General features: G+C 38.2%; 3 protein-coding genes across 4 annotated transcripts in view; 1 reads left to right on the forward strand and 2 right to left on the reverse strand.

The window, feature by feature from the left end:
- The window catches only part of rnf121 (ring finger protein 121), a 90137-nt gene that overhangs the window by 57551 nt on the left and 11544 nt on the right, over window positions 1–21042 (reverse strand). The window lies entirely within an intron of this gene.
- On the forward strand, window positions 12954–15605 carry LOC307144547 (uncharacterized protein). Its single transcript, XM_079846984.1, has 4 exons — window positions 12954–13219; window positions 13713–13907; window positions 13991–14070; window positions 14583–15605. The coding sequence occupies exons 1-4, from the start codon at window positions 13121–13123 to the stop codon at window positions 15571–15573; spliced, it is 1365 nt and encodes a 454-aa protein (XP_079703110.1). The 5' UTR covers window positions 12954–13120; the 3' UTR covers window positions 15574–15605.
- On the reverse strand, window positions 15600–19224 carry LOC307144546 (uncharacterized protein). Its single transcript, XM_079846983.1, has 2 exons — window positions 18330–19224; window positions 15600–17425 (listed from the first exon to the last, which is right to left on the reverse strand). The coding sequence occupies exons 1-2, from the start codon at window positions 18935–18937 to the stop codon at window positions 16546–16548; spliced, it is 1488 nt and encodes a 495-aa protein (XP_079703109.1). The 5' UTR covers window positions 18938–19224; the 3' UTR covers window positions 15600–16545.

A 21042-nucleotide genomic window follows, 5' to 3' on the forward strand; every position in this document is an offset into this window, starting at 1 on the left:
TTCTGTTTTTGTAATCAGGCTTTCCAAAAAAACTATATCAATTTGGATTTAAATGTATTGGCCAATATATCGGTTATCAGCTTTCAAATATAAAGAATAATCTTATCAGACAAAATATTTATATTGGTGTATCCTACTATTTATTTTTAGATACAATAACCAACACTCAAAATATTAGTATACAAATAGATATGTTTCTTCTCCAATTTGTTGAAATATAAACATTTAAAGCAGGGTTCACCAATCTCGGTCCTGGAGGGCCGCTGTCCTGCAGAGTTTAGCTCCAACCCCAATTAAACACACCTGAACCAGCTAATCAAGGTCTCACTAGGCATACTATAAACTTTCAAACAGGTGTGTTGGAGCTGGTTGGAGCTAAACTCTGCAGGGACAGCGGCCCTCCAGGACCGAGATTGGTGAACCCTGATTTAAATGATAGATGTGATTATTTGTTTTCATGAGTGATTTAAACATGCATTAAATAAGACAACACTAGCAAGTAAAAAATAATGTAATAAAGTGCATGGGGTGCATATGATACAATATTATTGCAATTTTAAACAATTTGATATGCAGAGTTTGTGATAACATATTGCAAAATATTGCGATTTATATCCTTTTTTCAATCATTACATTATCAGTTAAAATGACCGTTAAATGAATAAAAACATGTTTATTGGTTGAACAAATTCTTTATTGTAACAAACTTGATTTGTTTATTCAAATTTCAACAATCAAAAACATGACTAATCAAATAATTGACTGGATTAGATAAATTATTAATAATAAAAATAAGTAGTTAATTACATTAATAATAAAAATAAGTAGTTAATTACATTTTTTAAGAATAATAGAGCCCTATGAAATGTGTTTTATTCAGAAAATGTATTTGTTTTTATGATATAATACAAATATTTTGAGGAACGTGAGTAATCAAATGAATGCATAATTTAATTAACGTTTAAAATGTAATCAAGTGCTGCACAACAGAGATTTACTAAATTAAAACATGGACAAAATATATTCCTCAAATAATGTTTAAAATTGTATTATTGTTGTTATTTTGAGAAGTACATTCTATTGTACAATATTAACATATTTCTGAAATTTCTTTAGGTTAAACTGAACTGCTATTTTGACTTGATTGCTTGTGTTACATAAATCATTTTTGTCTACCTGGCATTTAATGCAGGTGCGTTTCAGGTCTCTGTCTTTATGTCAAACGGGTCAGGTACGGAATTAAATTAGAGCTGCTGTCGGATAACAGGTTGGGTGTTCTGTTGAATACTGCGGGTTTACCAAACAGGACCTGTGCAGGACTCAACCAATCACAAATTATTGACGCAAAACCGTTAAAAGTCGCCAGCGTGTAAACAGCATACAGATGAGGCTTTCCCTTCATGTTCTGCTTTGTAACTTCGTGAAACATTAGTAAACCATAGTAAATCACACATCGTTATTTAGAACAGGTTGTATCGATTCAAACGAGCCCAGACACACACACAACATGACATGCTGCTTGGCTAGAGCTATAGGAATTTTGGGATTCGATCACGTCGGGATCATGAAGCAGTGTTTACAATGTCATTTGAAAGTTTGACCAATGGAAACTGGATCTCGGGTATGGTGGATAGGGGCACTGTGTAGAGACCAATCGGATACTGTTTTACAGCTGGAGCACGGATTGGATTGATCGCTCAGATTGACGGGACTTGATTTACCGTGTGGCATAGAATAGGAGCGCACAGCTGAAACAGCACTGGAAGATCATCACTCATCAATCACGATCTTATTACTTGTTACTTATTCTATGTAAATTATAAATATTTTACTCATACAAGTAGTTCTTTATGTTCAGTAAAACACATCACTTGTTTGGAGAGGTTACCATGGTTTCAAATGCCATAACTTTTGATTGCTTTGAGAAAAAAATGCTTTTGCCCCAGATGCAGTTGACCTGATTGTGTGAACAAGCCCAAGCTGATTTTATGACCTGTCATATATAGCCTACTTTCTAATATTCATCATGTGAAGCATGAATAACAAAATAAATAAATAGCATCATTTTTTCAGGGGTTTTCAGCAATGTTGTAACATAAGAACCTCCAAACATGATCAAAATTGGATTTCTTCAACTTTGAAAAGTTTTCTAACAAAAGAGACCATGTCCTTAATACCCTTTTTTAAATATAATCCATTACTTTTTAAGTATACCCATTAAGACGTGAAATCATTAAAAATGCCTTCAGGGTGTCAGGAGTCAATAGAGAGCTTCCATTAGAGGTCGACAGATTGATTGTTCCAGTAATCGGTTATCTGCAAAAATCCATACCGATAGTTTTTCCGTGTTGCATCAGTTGCTAGAGCAGCTGAGAAGGAGGGTCCATTGTCATTATACAGTACGTGTACTTTGTGTAGATATTTAAAGATGACCATCTAGAAGCATGTTTACTTGGATTTATTTAAAATGGTAACACGTGACTTTACAATAAGAGTCCATTTGTAACATTAACTAAGGTTAATAAAAGTGTTTCTCATTGTTAATTTCAACTGCCCCCAATAGGTGACTAACCGTTAGTTGACCAGAAGAGGCTTGGTCGACCAAAATTTTATTAGTCAGTTAGTCGCAGAAAAAATAAGCTCCACAGGAAGTGGCGAAATCACGCAGGCTGTAATGGACAGATCGAGATCGTTAATGGCAGGAAATCCAAACATTCGCCAATCATTCATCGACCTCAACTATGGCTTATCACTTGAAACATGCAAGTAGTAGAAACTTTACAAGTCCGCTCGCTCTAATGTTAACCTAGATAAATGTGCGCTATAATTAGGCACTTAAGTTTGTGTGTGGAGAGCGCGCTTACTGCATGACATACAGGCGCCAGTGAAATCACTTGCATTTAACTTAAAATACTCCGTAATTTTTAGTCATAAAAATAAGAGTAATGCAAACTGTAAAGGGTCTACTTTTGTTTTTGTAAACTCACAATAACAATAAAATGTTGTCCTTTTGTAAAATAGAAAAAACAAACAGGATGCGCTTTCTGCCGACTCGGTCTCAGGGAACTTGATGCGTCACAAAAATAAACCGAAACTCAGCTTATACTTGCCTCACAGACATGAGAAAAATATCTATAGAAAGCTTGAAGTGTCTTCTTTTGAATGAACAAATTCAAATGGAAAATAAATATCCTCAGATTATGTAATCCATATGAAACATGCATATACAGTATGTGCGTTCACTACTGCAGACATGACGAGTCAGCATCGTTGACGCAATCTCTGCAGCCGAAAACACAGAAAACATTACCAATAAATTTTAAAAATGTTTAAACAAGTCTCCTTCAGTTTTTTTCACGACATTCATAATCATTACATTTGCTGGTGCGCTGTTGCAAACTTATGTGTGCGCTTGAACGCTGATTAGGTTATGCATTTTATATAGGCAGTTAAAGACTCATTATTATGATTTATGACTTAATATAAAGTCATCTCTCATGTGGTTATTAATGATCATTATTAATGATCATGCTGTTGAGGTTGTACATCAATTTTAACCTTGGTACTGTAATAGATGAAAAGTTTACTTTTGAGGCTCATGTGGATGCTGTGTGCAAGAAAGCCCATCAGCGTATGTATTTTTTATGGAAGCTTTGTGATTTTAATGTGGACAGTACTTCTGAAAATGTTTTATTCTTGTTTTATTGAATCTGTCATTACCTTTTCATTTGTGTGCTGTATGGGTCACTTAGCCTAATCTTAAAAACAGAAATTGATTACAGGGTATTGTGAAAGTGTGTGGTAAGTTTGTTGGCACCACTTTGAATAATTTATATGAAGTCAGGACTCTGAGGAAGGCTGAGTTAATTATGAGCGATTCTAGCCATTCCTTGCAGAATGTTTTCAAGTTTCTTCCTTCTACTAGTAGATATTATCTGCCATTTCGTCGGACGAATAGATTTTAAAATTATTTTGTAACAGCTGCCATTTTTATTTATTATTATTGTTCTAGGTAAATTTATGGAAGTCTTTTTTCCCCCCTTTCCTTTTGTGTGTTGTGGTGTTATGCATTTGTTCTTGCTGATTGTATGGTTTAGGCTACTGTTGGCTGTGAAATTGCCCCTTGGGAATAATAAAGCTGACCTAACCTAAACCCGCGATTAGTCGACTAATCACTTAAATGAACGACTACTAGCTGAAAAATCATTAGTCGAGGGCAGCCCTAATTTCAACATTTACAAATACATTTTTACATTTTAAAGTTGTATGTCTTAAAGGAGAACTCCGGTCAATTTTAACATTGAGCTCATTTTTTTGTACATTTGGAGTGCTGTCAATACAGAGAACAACGACAAAAATCGGTGTTGCCTACACCGAGTTATTCTATTTTTAAAATTTGCACCCTGTTGACTTCAATGGGGCAAGTACTAAACCTGCTTTTAGCCTCTTAACATCCTTGATGTGTCATTACAAGTGCACAGAAAATGTGAATGATTCCTTCTGAGTGAACACGGGTAAATCTGACTGCAGTAGATGTGAAAGAAATGTATAAAAATGATGTTATTTCAGCCAGCGCAAATACCTTTGTTTACATCCTGTTTTTCGGTTGAAGTCCAAAGTAGTCGATTGCCGAGTTCACGCGCGTGATCATAGGTATTAAACCTATGCGTGTGAACTCGGCAATCGACTACTTTGGACTTCAACCGAAAAACAGGATGTAAACAAAGGTATTTGCGCTGGCTGAAATAACATCATTTTTATACATTTCTTTCACATCTACTGCAGTCAGACTCACTCGTGTTCACTCTGAAGGAATCACTCACATTTTCTGTGCACTTGTAATGACACATCAAGGATGTTAAGAGGCTAAAAGCAGGTTTAGTACTTGCCCCATTGAAGTCAACAGGGTGCACATTTTAAAAATAGAATAACTCGGTGTAGGCAACACCGATTTTTGTCGTTGTTCTCTGTATTGACAGCACTCCAAATGTACAAAAAAATGAGCTCAATGTTAAAATTGACCGGAGTTCTCCTTTAACATTAGTTAATTCACTATGAACTTGCATGATCAAGGTATAATTGATATATTTAAAAAAATTAGATTTAAAAAGTACAGTACATTTTCATGGTTGAGTACCATTTTTCAATTTCTGTAATAAAGTTCAGCACTATTTTATGTGTTATGTTTGTTTTCATTCAGTATCCATTTTAAAAACTATCGGTTGATTAATCAGTTATCGGCCAGCGTGGTCCAACCTTGGTATTGTTATCTGTAAAATCAACTATAGGTCGACCTCTAGCTTACATATTATATAAAGCTTGAAGGATGAAGACACATCGGTAAGTCTATATCGGCTGCAAAAATCCTGATCGGAGCATCCCTAGTGGACTTGACAACACTATTTTGTCAAGTGGCTAATCAGAAAGAGTTTTATTTGTAGTAGTAACAGTATTCGTATTTATTTATTTATAAAGCACCTTTCAGGCTACACAGCAACTCCAAAGTGCTGTACAATGCAAATAATATTAACAATCAATCAACAATACATGCAATATAAAAGAAAAAAAACACACAAACCAATGAAAAAAACAATGTGTACAAATGCAAGTGAGTACAGGTATGACTTTAAACGGTCGTTAAAAATATTTCCATAATCTTGGAACTGACTTATTATCTTATCAATTTATTATTGGATCCGCACATTCTTCTTAAAGTTACAACAGCCTAATATACCCGCAGCTGTTTGTGTCACTAATGTTAATCAAACAAAAGAGACACAACACGATAAGTCCGTTTTAGCGACTCAGCGCGCAGTATTCAGGTCAGATGTTACTTTGAAAAGACGCGCTGGCTAAGAGGAGTTTCGTCAAAGCTGACTAAAAGTGATCGAGGATGGATAATTTCAATGAACTCGTGATATCTTCTTCAGGGCGTAAAAGGAAAATAAAACCTGAAACATCTTCACGGAATCTTACTAAAGCAGCTCGTTTAGTGGTGAAGGAAAAGCTCTCTGTACTGCGTGTACGTTATCACAACAACAAAGTTTGTTAGGCGTCTATGTCAGCTGAGGAGATTAACGTTATGAAGATTAACCGAGTGTTGTATTATTTATCATAGCAATTACTTGGTTTTGTTTGACTCAGAAAGATGAAATGTGAATGTATCTGCTCTGCTAAAAAAAAAAAAAAAAAAAAAAAAAAAAAAACTTTTAACATATTAAAGCATACTTTCAATTAACTTTAATTTTGTAATTTACCTGTATTTTTTAAGTTATTATTATTATTATTAAATCAAAACAACCCAGCTGCAGTTTGATTGATATTACTTGGATGCACAATAATAATAAAAAACATGATTTATGAAAATGAACAAGAACGGAGTACTTGCAAATGACCACTTCTGTTATAAATGTCCCAATTGGGAGAGGGTGTGCAATTTTCAAAGAGTTTAATTAAACGTTCATGTTATATATTTTGATTGCATTTGTGAGTTAATAAAAACGTAACTGGTTGTGTGAACTTAATATTTAAATATCGATTAATCGATCGATATAGCCCTGAATCGAATCGTATCGTGGAATTTTTTGAAGTATCGGAAAATATCGTATAGCTGGCTGAGAGAATCGATATCGTATCGTATCGTGATGAACTGTCCGATTTACACCCCTAGTGACTACAGCACAATGAAAAAAAACAAACAAGAAACAAATTAGCTGTACTATTTCAAAACAGAAGTGCGTCACAAAGCTCAATGCAAGTAGTCCATTTTATTGCCCTTAGATAAAAAAAAAAAAAAAAGCAGTTCCGAACCACAATATTATCCCTGTATCTAACTTCAAAGAGGAATCAAAAAATTACTCCCAAGTACTTTACTTGACCCTGCAGGTAACTAAGTTAAGGAATATTGCACTTGACTTGAGTCCTTGCTATTCGGTCTCAAAAGAAAGTAAATTTGAGTGTCGTCCACAGAAATGGTAGGAGATACCATTTTTTTTTTTTTTTTTTTTTTTTTAATCATTCCCAAATGGAGCATATAGTGAAAACAAAACTGGACCCAAAATGGATCCTTGTGGGACCCTACAGGTAATGGGCGCTGGGTGGAAAAATAATTACCAAATTTCACTGTAAAAGATCTTTGCTCCAAGTAAGAGAAATTTTTTTTTAAATCATTCCCTGGATTCCAACAAACTATTTTAAGCAGTTCAGGATTAAATGACCAATGGTATCAAAAGCTGTTGAGAGATCCAATAGAGTTAATGCCACATGATTACCTGTGTCACTGAATAGCCGGAGGTCATTTACAACCCTTAAAAGGGCTGATTCAGTACTATGCCCACGTCTTAAAACCATATTGAAATTTATCTAAAATAATTTGGTTAAAAAAGTTGATAATTGTCCGAATTCAACTTTTTTTAATATCTTAGATAAGCTGGGTAATTTTGATATCGGGTGATACATTTTTTTTTAATCATATGGGTCCAGAATTTATTCATTTTTTTTTAAAGTAGAGCTCAATGATAGCTTGCTTGTGAAGATGTGGAGAGAATCAAAATAAAGGTGCCTCATATTAGGGCTGTCACGATGTTAGATTTTTCACACCACGGTTATTGTGGCCAAAAGAATTCACGATATCGATATATCGCGATATCTATAGAATCTATGGGGGGGGGGGGTAGTTATCAGTCAAATTAATTTTTACTTTGTTTATATACTAAAGTTTTTCTTTTTTACCCAACAAACATAAGGATACTGATAAACACAAGGCACATGCATTTTTACTTCTTGTGTACTCAATCTATGGCAAATTTTTGTGAAGGAAGACCAGCATGTGAAGTTTATCTGGTTTCAAACTGAAGCAAAACACTGTCTGAAGGTTTCCTGAAGAACTGAAAAGCTCTTAAACCTATTGTTGCACCGGTGCCAATAAAGTCATGCAGATAGCAGATTTGAATAAAAAAAATAAAAAAATCAAGCGCAAATACAAATACAAAAATAAGATGAGTAAAGAAAACGGGGTTCTTAATTTTAACTAGAATGTACATTTCCTGAAGAAAATGTGAAGTGGTGCTTGCAGTGGCAAAACTCGCCACTCGGTTGCTAGAGTGTGGTACATGATTGCATACGAGCCAACAAACATGTCTGTACGATGTTCTGGTGCTGAGATATGGCTTATTCATGTTGTTCAGGTGGTTGCTAGGGTGTTGCTAGGCGGTTGCTAGGGTATTCTGGGTGGTTGCTAGGGCGTTGCTAGGGTGTTCTGGGTGGTTGCTATGGTGTTGCTAGGCGGTGTTGCTAGGCGGTTGCTAGGGTATTCTGGGTGGTTTCTAGGGTGTTGCTAGGTGGTTGGTAGGGTATTTTGGGTGGTTGCTAGGGAGTTGCTAGGCAGTTGCTAGGGTGTTCAGGGTGGTTGCTAAGGTATTATGGGTGGTTACTATGGTGTTACTAAGTGGTTGGTAGTTGTCACAGATGATTACTATTGGAGTTCTTAGCATTTTCTTGGCATGATTTAGCACTTACCTAATCGCTATTAGCATGTAGCTATTAACAGCTAGCATGTGTAGCATGTTGGAATTCCTCTTTGCTAGCATGAGTCAAAAGAGCCAACCCCCATCTCTATACGATGTTCTGATGCAGAGAAATAGGTCTTGCAAAATGGTTGCTAAGGTACTTTGTTTGGTTGCTAGGGAGTGGCTTGGCAGCTGCCAATCATGAAACTCTAAAGGCTGCTTGTAAGTATGAATGATATAAACCAACTCCCATTCCTCTGTGACATTCAGAATGAAAGATATCCCTCTATGGATTTTGGTTGCTAAGGTGCTTGACAATAGTTGCTAGGACGGGGCTAGCAAGTGTTGTGGTGTCTCATGAATGGCTGTTTGCTGCCCTGAGTCAAACTTGTCTTAACCCCATCTCTTTATGATGTTCTGATGCAGAGATATAGGTCTTGTAAAATGGTTGCTAGGGTACTCTGTTTGGTTGCTATGGAGTTGCTTGGCAGCTGCCAATGATGAAACTGCAAAGGCTTCTTGTCACTATGAATGATATAAACCAACTCCCATGCCTCTGTAGGGCCCTATAATTTCCGCGATCACGGAATCGGCAAATTAACGCGGAATCTAGTGTCAACGCGGAATTTCGCGGAATTTTAGATATTTGGAATAAAATTCTGTTTTTGTGTGGGAGAAAAACGTATGTCTGAGGAAAATCGCATATTACTGAAAGAACGAGCAGAGAGAGAGGCCCGGTCGCGCGCGCGTCTTCAAACTGTCTTGCTTTCTCTCACTCCCTCGCGCTTATTAATCTAAATCAATTGAGAATTGACACAATGGTAAAAGATCGGAAGAACGAAGTTTCACGTGGAGTATTCGGATATTTTTTTTCCTGAATTAGGCTACCGCTGGGTGTGAATTGTGCAAAAAAAGATACTTTTTACCTTGCCTTCTTCTCTGAAAAGCGTTCCGCCCATTCAGCTGACATAAAAAACACTTTCAATAAACTAAACAAAACCTATCCAATGATGAAATGTTTTCTGTGTTGACAAATCTTGTGCGATGTCCTAACTGCCGGGATAATCACACAATGCGTACAAGTCTGCTAATGATACGTCCGATTCGCGAACTAATGACTCCTTTGAACCGATTCACTTTAATGAATGGTTAAAACAACTGATCTGTCCAACACTGAATCGGTTCGGTGTATAACAAAATCGGTAACACTTTACAATAAGGTTCCATTTATTAAACTCTAGTCTAGTTAACTAGATCAGGTAACATTAACTATTAATAAACTGCACTTCTACAGCATTTATTAATCTTTATTAATGTTAATTTCACCATTTAGTAGCCTACATTATTTAAATGAAAAGTTGTATTTGTTAACATTAGTTAGCTTAATGCACTGTGTGAAGTAACATAATAAAAATGCAGGGTTAGGGTTAACTAAGATTAACAAAGATTAATAAATACAGTAACAAATGTATTGCTCGTGGTTCATGTTAGTTAGCCTAATACATTCACTAAAGTAAACAAACCAAACCACATTTAACATCTCTTAAAATGAGAATTTTGTTTGTTACCTCAATAAATTTAGGGTCATTCTTATTTTATTTGTGTACATTTTAATCATTAACATTAAAAACACTCTTTTTACGACTAAAATAACAGTAAAGGGTAAAAAAAAAAAAACTGAATTCCCAAAAATTAAACCGGAAAAAACGGAATTTGCAAAAATTAAAACGGAAAAAACGGAATTTGGGAAAAAATAAAACGGAATTTGGGAAAAAATAAAACGGATTTTATAGGGCCCTACCTCTGTGACATTCAGAATGGAAGATATCCCTCTTTGAATTTTGGTTGCTAGGGTAATCTATTTGGTTGCTATGGAGTTGCTTGACAGCTGCTAATGATGAAACTGCAAGGCTTATTGTCACTATGAATGATATAAACCAACTCCCATGCCTCTGTGACATTCAGAATGGAAGATATCCCTCTTTGGATTTTGGTTGCTAAGGTGCTCGACAATGGTTGCTAGGGAGGGGCTTGGAAGTGTTGAGGTGATTCATGATTGGCTGTTTGCTGCCCCGAGTCAAATGAAACCACCCCCATGTTTCTATGACAATTCAGTCTGGAGATATCTCTTTGAACTCTTTCAATGGAAGTCTATGGAACTTGTTGCTAAGGGGCTCTAAATGGTTGCTAGGGCGTGGCTTGATAGCTTCACAATGATCCTGAGAGACTGATTGGTCGTCTGAGTAAAATGAGCCCTCCCCCTTGTCTCTATGACACTGTGATCCAGAGCTACGTTCAATACAAAGTCCCTATGCAATTTACCATAGTAGGAAAAGCATGTGTGTTTCACGGGACGTTCCTTCCCCATAGTAAGTCAATGGGGCAACTTTGGGCATCTCCTGCCCCCCAGGGGTGCAACTTTTACCCCATTGTGAGGTATGTTCTTACAGAGCCTGTCAGCCTCTTCAAATGTGGCAAATCACACGTTTCTGCGAAATCCTCGCTCAGAGCTACGAGTGGTCAAAGTTCGGCGCAATGTTAAGTCAATGGGATTTTTCGGCCGCTTTTTCGCCCCTGGGACAAACACCGCACCCCCGATCGCTTATAAAAGTCATAGCACACCTCTCCTTAATGAGCCGGTCGATTTGACACCTCACTCAGGGGTCTGTGACAAACGGTGCGGGGCAAGTTACGCGCCAAACTTTTGTCCGGAATAATAAGAACTAGAATGTACATTTCCTGAAGAAAATGTGAAGTGGTGCTTGCAGTGGCAAAACTCGCCACTCGGTAGGGTGCTAGGGTGTTGTACATGATTGCATACGAGCCAACAACCATGTCTGTACTATGTTGTGGAGCTGAAATATGGCTTCTATATGTTGCAATATGTTTGCTAGGTGGCTCTAAATGGTTGCTAGGGTGTGAATACACAGTTACCATGGTGATATTTACAGACTGTTTTACAACTGAAACTATTGAGCCAACCCCCATCTCTATACAATATTCTGATGCAGAGATGTAGGTCTTGTAAAATGGTTGCTAGGGTACTCTGTTTGGTTGCTATGGAGTTGCTTGGCAGCTGCTAATGATGAAACTGCAAAGGCTTCTTGTCAGTATGAATGATATAAACCAACTCCCATCTCTATACGATGTTCTGATGCAGAGATATACTTTTTGCTAAACGGTTGCTAGGGTACTCTGTTTGGTTGCTAGGGAGTAGCTTGGCAGCTGGCAATCATGAAACTCCAAAGGCTGCTTGTCAGTATGAATGATATAATCCAACTCCCATGCCTCTGTGACATACAGAATGGAAGATATCCCTCTTTGGATTTTGGTTGCTAGGGTACTCTATTTGGTTGCTAGCGAGTGGCTTGTCAGCTGCCAATCATGAAACTCCAAAGGCTTCTTGTCACTATGAATGATATAAACCAACTCCCATGCCTCTGCAACATTCAGAATGGAAGATATGCCTCTTTGGATTTTGGTTGCTAGAGTACTCTGTTTGGTTGCTATGGAGTTACTTGGCAGCTGCCAATGATGAAATTCCAAAGGCTTCTTGTCACTATGAATGATATAAACCAACTCCCATGCCTCTGTGACATTCAGAATAAAAGATATCCCTCTTTGGATTTTGGTTGCTAGGGTACTCTGTTTGGTTGCTAGGGAGTGGCTTGTCAGCTGCCAATCATGAAACTCCAAAGGCTGCTTGTCAGTATTAATGATATAAACCAACTCCCATGCCTCTGCGACATTCAGAATGGAAGATATCCCTCTTTGGATTTTGGTTGCTAGGGTACTCTGTTTGGTTGCTATGGAGTTACTTGGCAGCTGCCAATGATGCAATTCCAAAGGCTTCTTGTCACTATGAATGATATAAACCAACTTCCATGCCTCTGTGACATTCAGAATGGAAGATATCCCTCTTTGGATTTTGGTTGCTAGGGTACTCTGTTTGGTTGCTAGGGAGTGTCTTGGCAGCTGTCAATCATGAAACTCAAAGGCTGCTTGTCAATATGAATGATATAAACCAACTCCCATGCCTCTGTGACATTCAGAATGGAAGATATCCCTCTTTGGATTTTGGTTGCTAAGGTGCTCGACAATGGTTGCTAGGGAGGGGCTTGGAAGTGTTGAGGTGATTCATGATTGGCTGTTTGCTGCCCCGAGTTAAATGAGACCACCCCCATGTTTCTATGACAATAGGCTAAATGCCGCGCACTTCCGTTCTGATGCTTCCGGACTCTTCAGCCAGCTTTAGTACTTCCGGTTCGCGTTAACGTTTGCCGCAGCCATGTCGTTTTTTACGCGATCGCTTCAGGACCTGCCGAGTATGACGGCAAACGATGTACATCGGATCATCCAGGCCACATCGAAGACACCAACATCAAAAAAGGACAAAGGTTTTAAATTGTATGTGTCCAGCTATATAAACAACTACGAAGGTAAGTTAACAAGCCTGTTTTGTTTACAAAAAAATTATACATGCTAACGTTAGCTCCTTGGCTCTTTACTAGCCAAAGTTATCACAGTGAGGAAGCAACGTTAATAATGTTAGCAGAGTGATAGGTTAACGTCATGAATATTTTGTGTTTCTGAAATGCAATACCCTAATCTCTATGTTAATCACAGTTTCAAACAAGGAGTCAGGAGAGGTCACGGTTAGGTCTGAGTGCTTCAGATCTATGAGGAAAAGCCAGAAGCCTCACTGTCTGAGTGTAAGGGAAAGTCATTCTGCAGGTTCAGTGCAGGTTCAGTTCAGGTTCAGAAGAAACAGGTTCCTTTTTTTGTCAAAATAAAGTTTCTGTGAGTCATATCATTGCTGTGAATTAGATCCAGATAAACACCACCATATTGCACTGAATCATATGGTACCTGAGATATCATGTGAAATATGAATACAGGGTGTGCAAGAAAGAATGTAAAATGAATGACTCCCACAGAAGCTATATTTTGTTAAGAGTTCTCATAGTTTCTTCATTACTTATTCTGCACTGCTATTTTAAAATGAGTAAAGTGAGATTAATCATGATCTATTAAATTTGACATGGTCAACTATAAGCTAAATAAATTGTAACAATCCCTGTATCACTTTACACATTTTAAAGTTCACTAACAGAAGTTCACAAATTTATTGTGTAAAAGGCTGTCTCTCTTTAATTGCAGTTGTAGCTGGTACATTTTTCTAACAAATATTTGTTGTTGTAACAGATTGTGCTGAGGGATTCAAAGCCAGTGGAGTTACTGAGATGCCAGTGTACCTGTGTGGCAGGTACAGCCTTGTGCAGTCATGTGGCAGCTCTACTGTACCAGACAGCGCACTACTCCCAGCTGAGGCTTACATCAGTTCCCCCAGTGTTCAGCTGCACAGAAACTGAACAAAAGTGGCACAAACCAAGGACCATGGTAGCAAGCCTTTTAATGACTCTTTCATTTTATGTATTTATAACTCGTGCATGTTTCTCAAACATGTTTTTATTTTGATGCAGGGTATTAAACCTGGTCCTGTTAATGACATGGTCGTTATATCAGCCAGGCCAAAAGAAAGGAGACTTGCAGAAGGAATCAGGTACGTGTTGTTATCTATACTAAACACACACAACAAATCCATTTGCACACATCAATTTACGCACCCTCTGAAGTACTTACTTGCGCAACCCTTGTGAAACCAAAAAAAGTTATAGAGGTTTAAGTTTAGGAAATTGATTTATGAACATTATTTATATAAACTATATATTTTATACATCGATATTCGATGTGATACAATAATGCTTGAAGTGTGTAAAATAAACTTAAATTATCTTAAAAATATATTTAAAATTATATAACCTACATGTTTCATGTTATTTTTGTGACAAGAAAACATCCCTACAATTTTGACTGATTCTTATTAAAGCTACTAAAGTTATTCAGCCAAGAGTGAGTGATTTTCTTTGTCTTTTGTTCATGACCGCAGTTAGTGCAAGCCATTGCGATATGCATATTGCGATATACATTTGCGATCTGTCACACGCACAAAACTCATTGCCTTTGCACATGTACTTCTTAATTCTAACACATTTGTTTGTCTTTTTTTCACAGAAGCAATTTGTATAAAGGAGTTAACTGCCCTCTGCCAGACATCTCCACTCTGAAAGTTCAGGAGGCGTACCATGGACTTAGTGCAGACGAAGCTCCCATGATCACAGCAATGGCTATCTCCAGTGATGTACCTCTGGTTGAGTCCATGTTCGGTCCGGTGCAAGAGGGAAGTGTGCTTTCCTATCAGCTACCAGTAAGGACACTCCCCAGTACCTGTCCACACACAGATGCCCCTTCTCCCCCACAGCTGCCACTCTCGGATTACAGACTGGGACCCCCTACCTGTGCATTTGTGTTTTCTGAACATCAGCACCATCATCTGGCATCCCTTGCAACATCTTTTGAGACGGCACACAAAATTGAGAAAAGCACGCGAGAGCAGAGTTCCTGCGTTGAGTGGCACAAACTAAGGAGGTGCCGCATCACCTCTACTAAATTTAGAGAAGTTTGCCACACCCGGGGGGAAAGCTCATCTGAAAACCTGGCAAAAAGGCTTCTGGGATCTACCCATCAGAGTGCTGACATGCGTCGGGGTCTTGCCCTGGAGCCTGTAGCAGTAGAGGAGTACTGCAAGGTGAGGGAAGTCAACCACTACCCATGTGGGTTCCTGATCCACCCTGACTCACCATGGATGGGGTCAACACCTGATGGGATTGTGTACGATCCTGAGGGGCAGCCAGTGTTTGGCCTGGTAGAAATTAAATGCCCAAATGTAACTAGCTATGTGGACTGCCCTTACGTTATGATAAAGGATGGTACACACACACTGAGGCGAACCCATCCTTATTATTGGCAGGTCCAGGGACAAATGTTGATTTCTGGGTGTGACTGGTGTGACTTTGTCATTTACACAGAAGATGACATGTTCATTCAGAGAATTCCCCGTGACATGCAAGTCATACAAACCATTAAAGAAAAAGTTGACTTTCTTTTTTTATTTCTTCCTCAGTGCCTTCTTGGCCAATTAATAAGAGTATTTTCAGAGTGTTAAGAGTATTGTCAGAGTATTTTCAGAGTGTTAAGAGTATTGTCAGAGTATTTTCAGAGTGTTAAGAGTATTGTCAGAGTATTTTCAGAGTGTTAAGAGTATTGTCAGAGTATTTTCAGAGTGTTAAGAGTATTGTCAGAGTATTTTCAGAGTTTTCAGAGTGTTAAGAGTATTGTCAGTATTTTCAGAGTGTTAAGAGTATATGAAACTGAGTATTGTTGATTTGAATTGAAAGATGTTTGTATCTGAATATCTTTGTTGGTATAATTGACCCTTTGCCTGTTTCTGACACTGATTTGGACTGCCCTTTTTAGTTTGTTTGCCTGATTGTAAATATATTGTAAATACTGATTTTTTTGGGAAAGTAAGGAGTCTGATGCCATTTTTTGTTTATTGTAAACTGTTTGATCTCTATTATTTTCTTTTGGGTAAGGGTTTAGGAAAGAGGTTTAAAGACAAGGTTGTTTTGTTTGTTATTTTGGCCTAGTCAGCTCCTGAATCAAAAGTCCCAAATTAAGTAAATAAATGTACCTTTGTTCAAATATCCTGCATATTTCTGAGTCTTTCATGTTGCACCCTTTTCCCCTAGATGGGGCGTAACACAGTGAAATGGTTTTGATTGTGGTGTAATGTTTAATGTAATTAATAACTTGGATCTAAGCATTTTGGTGTTTTGTACGGCTTAAGTTTAGTTTTAATAGGTAAGAGACAGGAATTAAAAAATAAGAGACCAAACAAAAGCAGATTACTAACAATTATTTTTAATATCACTAAGTTTTCATAAATCTTTCATAAAGGCACTGCATTGCAAGCTTTTACTCAAACGTCCCTCATCAGTGCACTCCACATATAATACATAGTTTTTATGTATGTTATGTGCAATGCCTTGTTGAAGGTCGTCTGGCTGAAAGCCTGATATGCAGTGCCTTTATGAAAGTGTAATAAATATACAGTGTGGTTGCATGCTGGAAATCCTCAGATCTCAGGCTTCTTTGCCCAGGCCTTTACCAGTGGCCCATTTTCATAGTTCGTAAGGAGACAAGCCACCGTGTACAGCTGATTGATGCTCCCAAAAACCCGTAGGGGAATCACAGAATCGAAAAACTTGTGCTCTTTGACCCGACGAATGGAGCGCTCCACATGCACCCTTAGACGTGCTATGGCTTGGGTCTCCCTAACCTCAGATGCAGACATTTGAGGCCTGCCAGAGAGGAAGGCTGGCCTGTAAACCTTACAGGGCACAATGTCATCAATGAGGAAACCTCTGTCTACCATGACAGCCATCCCAGGTTTAAGCAGATTGAGGACACCAGATTCACGGGTAATCTGTTTGTCGCTGATAGACCCAGCATACAGCGCAGAGACAAATGTCACTGCCCCATGTGGTGCAATCCCAATGAGCCCCTTCAGAGTGCAGTGGGACTTGTAGGAGGAAAATACCTCACTCTGAAGGAGAGGGGAAGATGGGCATTGACACCTCAGCTCAGTGCAGTCAAGGATGACTGTGGTGTCGGGGTAGTCCTTAAAGTCAGCAGGCAGTTTTCTCTGTATCTCCTCTTCGGGTATCCAGATCCTCACTGAGCCGAGTACTGTGAACAGAAAGTTGCTCCATGTTGTTATAATTCTGCTGACCGTGGACTGATGGATACCATACCGGTCAGCAAGGTCCCGTTGCTTAGACCCAAGGGCAAGGTAATTCAAAAATAGGAAAAACTCGTCAATGGGCTGCAGGGAATGGGTTGTAGCATTTGACTCTGTGAGAGCTCCTCTTTGTGCTTGTCGAACACTGACCATGGATGGTAGAGAGTTTGCAATCAAGCCCCAGAAACGCATCAGTAGATCATATGATGCAAACCTAAAGAAATGGAATACAGATACACTATTAATAACTGTTCATAATTAACTGCACAAAATGTACACACATAACTTTAATTAAATGTATCTGTGCAAATTTAAAACACTAAAGAGTTTTGGTACAAAATCATCTTTATCATACATTTTGGGAGACAGAACAAGTGAATATGGAAATAAGTTAATATTTTTTACATATAATAATTATTTGATATTATTATAAAAATGTTGCCAATCATTACTCTATGTCTTTCATAACATAGTTGAGAATTATCTTTAAACAAATTTTGGTGAAAAAAAAAAATCATGAAACCTAGAAATTGATTGGTGAATAAAAATAAATAAAAATACCATTGTTTTGGTCTATACATGTAATTTCATGTCATTTTATTTTTTAAACAACCTGGTGTTCTCTACAGAGGACATACTAAATTCAAAACCCTTTTTTTCTGGGATGTGTGCTGTCCTGACTCACTGCTTAAAATCGTTACAACACCCATGCTTGCCCTGATATATTGCACTTTACAACCTCCTGCATCCCTCAGTCACATCACAACTCTCTCTCTCTCTCTCTCTTACACACACACACACACACACACACACTCTCTTCTCTCTCTCTCGCACACACACACACACTCTCTCTCTCTCTCTCTCTCACACACACACACACACTCTCTCTCTCTCTCGCACACACACACACTCTCTCTCTCTCTCGCTCTCACGCTCTCTCTCTCACACAACACAACACACACACTCTCTCTCTCTCTCTCTCTCTCTCTCTCTCTCTCTCTCTCTCTCTCTCTCTCTCTCTCTCTCTCTCTCTCTCTCTCTCTCTCTCTCTCTCTCTCTCTCTCTCTCTCTCTCTCTCTCACACACACGTTAGCCTAAGCCTACCTGTCTAAACGTACCTTGTAAAGAACCTGATATCCTTGTCCGAGGCAGCAAAACGATGAATGCCGAACCGCTGCCTCAGCGTAAGGCCCTCGATCTGTTGGCGTAACAGGCGATTTTCCTCCCGGAGAGAAGTATTTTCCTCCAACACCAAATCAACGACTGCAGCCTCAGGTTTCGATGCATAGTCGTGTTGCATGAGGACGCCGAATGTTACGTTGTCCGGTGTAATGTTATCCGGTGTATCCTCCCTGTCATCCTCTGGCGACGGTGGTCTTTCCCTTCTCTCCCAAACCCCCGGTCTTGTAGGTGGAAGGGAGAAGTTGTTCCACTCAAATAAAACTGGAACAACACCCTTTTTTAACAGCCGACGACCTGTTTCTGATGCTGGTTCACGGATGTCTTCCGTTCTGAAGTGCCGGCTACACACCCGGGTGTGAGGCGTCACGGTGAATTTGTCCCTCCGTATATTGACGATCCACTTACGTCTCAGCTCCTCATCAGCAGGAAAAGTAAAAAAACTAAGTACAGAATTGTACTTTCGGGATGCCTGGCACTGTGGCACACAGCAGTGTTCGGCAGTAGTACCAGACACTCTCTGGTATTTAAACTTTGATGACTTCATGTCAACTAAAAGCAGCTACCAAAACAAGTGAACGCTTAGGCTAGCCGGAAGTATTCGCGGTGGCTGAGATTTCAGCGGAAGTGCGTCACAACGGCCGTTGGCATTTAGCCTATTCAGTCTGGAGATATCTCTTTGAACTCTTTCAATGGAAGTCTATGGAACTTGTTGCTAAGGGGCTCTAAATGGTTGCTAGGGCGTGGCTTGATAGCTTCACAATGATCCTGAGAGACTGATTGGTCGTCTGAGTAAAATGAGCCCTCCCCCTTGTCTCTATGACACTGTGATCCAGAGCTATGTTCAATACAAAGTCCCTATGCAATTTACCATAGTAGGATAAGCATGTGTGTTTCACTGGGCGTTCCTTCCCCATAGTAAGTCAATGGGGCAACTTTGGGCATCTCCTGCCCCCCAGGGGTGCAACTTTTACCCCATTGTGAGGTATGTTCTTACAGAGCCTGTCAGCCTCTTCAAATGTGGCAAATCACACGTTTCTGCGAAATCCTCGCTCAGAGCTACGTGTGGTCAAAGTTCATCGCAATGTTAAGTGAATGGGACTTTTTTGTTCAGTCTACACATGCGTTTTATATTTAATATGAGGGAAATAACCTAGGCTACACATGCGTTACGAGACACAAAAAATCTTTAACTTTTAGGTGGCAAAACATTTTAGTAATTCTGTGAATTACACTGGGCAAACTAGAGGTCGAACGATAGTGGATTTTACCGATACCGATATTTAGGTTTGACCGTGCATGCCAATAACCGATTATTCAACCGGTATTTTTTTAAATGGATACTGGATTAAAAACAAACATAACACTCCAAGTAATAAAGTGAAATGTGCTAAATTAAATAAATATATTAAAATGAATTTATTAAAATGAGAAGTTCTACAGAACGAACTCTACAGAAAATAATTTAAACATTAAAATATTACAGGTCAAATATGCGTTTCTTCCGCTATAACCTAGAAACATGTACATTTCATAGGTAACACTTTGCAAGTCCCATTTGTTAATGAGGATTATAGCTTTCATGAACTATATGCATTATGCAATATACAATATACATTTTTACTGCATGTATTAAAATTTAGCAATACAATTATTAACAGTTATATATTAACAGAATTTTTTTTTTAAATGTATTACTAAATGTTGAAATTAACAAACTAACAGTAATACTTCTACAACATTTATTAACATTAGTTAATGCTAAAATTGTAATATTATTGTAAATAAAAATTTCATATAAATCCAAAGAGTCATGCTTAAAGATGGCCATTAAAATTACATAAATGTAGACCTATATTACATGTATAGTCTCTCACTTTATTTGCTTAAATTTTAGAACACTTGATTATCTAATCAAAATAACAATATGTATTGTAGTGATAAAAAAAGAACTGAATCGAATGCGTTTATGATTTGTTTATGGCTGCATGAACATATCAATGTTGAGAAAGTAATCACGTCACTAGCTTTAAATATGCAACTTCGCCGGCTAATGAATGGATAAAACTGGCCAGCTGGATACAAACTAATGGAAATAGATAGTAACAATTGCGACATAAAACATTTGGGTCAGGTTTGCGTGTGTTTTTGTCACATTAATCGCTTGAGGTACCTTATGTTATTCCTCTCAGACTCGACGGCAAACATACTTCTCTGCTAATGCAGCATCTAGTCAACAAATTAATTACTTTATAATGACATGGCAATATGTACTTTAGTGTTCTGTATGCATACCGTTTCGCTGTTGGTGTTTTAAATGCTGGGGCCAGTTTCACAAAGCTATTTTATACCGGTCTATAGTGTTAGAAAAGTCTAAAATTTGCTCATAGACTAGTCTAATGCAAGTTAGACTCTTTCACAAAAATAAAGAGTGACTTAATTTAGACCAAAAAAAATTAGACACCTTACCCCCAGGCTAACTTAGGTCTAAAGGGGGTCGCACACAGGACGCGCAGCTCAGCGCCGCGCCACGTCTAGGACAACTCTCACCTGAAAATCCGATAACATCAGCAATTTTCTGATTTCTGTAAATAAATATAAAACTAAATGTATATTGCAGCACAGGGTGAAGTCCTTATATACATTAACTAC

This window comes from Squalius cephalus (assembly GCF_949319135.1).
Source record: "Squalius cephalus genome assembly, chromosome: 17".
In the NCBI taxonomy this organism is placed as follows: Eukaryota; Metazoa; Chordata; class Actinopteri; order Cypriniformes; family Leuciscidae; genus Squalius; species Squalius cephalus.

Coding starts and splice junctions, on each gene's coding strand:
- LOC307144546 (XM_079846983.1), bottom strand. CDS start 18,937: ATGAAGTCATCAAAGTTTAAATACCAGAGAGTGTCTGGTACTACTGCC. Junction 17,426..18,329: donor GATATCAGGTTCTTTACAAG/GTACGTTTAGAC, acceptor CCATTTCTTTAG/GTTTGCATCATATGATCTAC.
- LOC307144547 (XM_079846984.1), top strand. CDS start 13,121: ATGTTAATCACAGTTTCAAACAAGGAGTCAGGAGAGGTCACGGTTAGG. Junction 13,220..13,712: donor AGAAGCCTCACTGTCTGAGT/GTAAGGGAAAGT, acceptor TTGTTGTAACAG/ATTGTGCTGAGGGATTCAAA. Junction 14,071..14,582: donor AGACTTGCAGAAGGAATCAG/GTACGTGTTGTT, acceptor TTTTTTTCACAG/AAGCAATTTGTATAAAGGAG.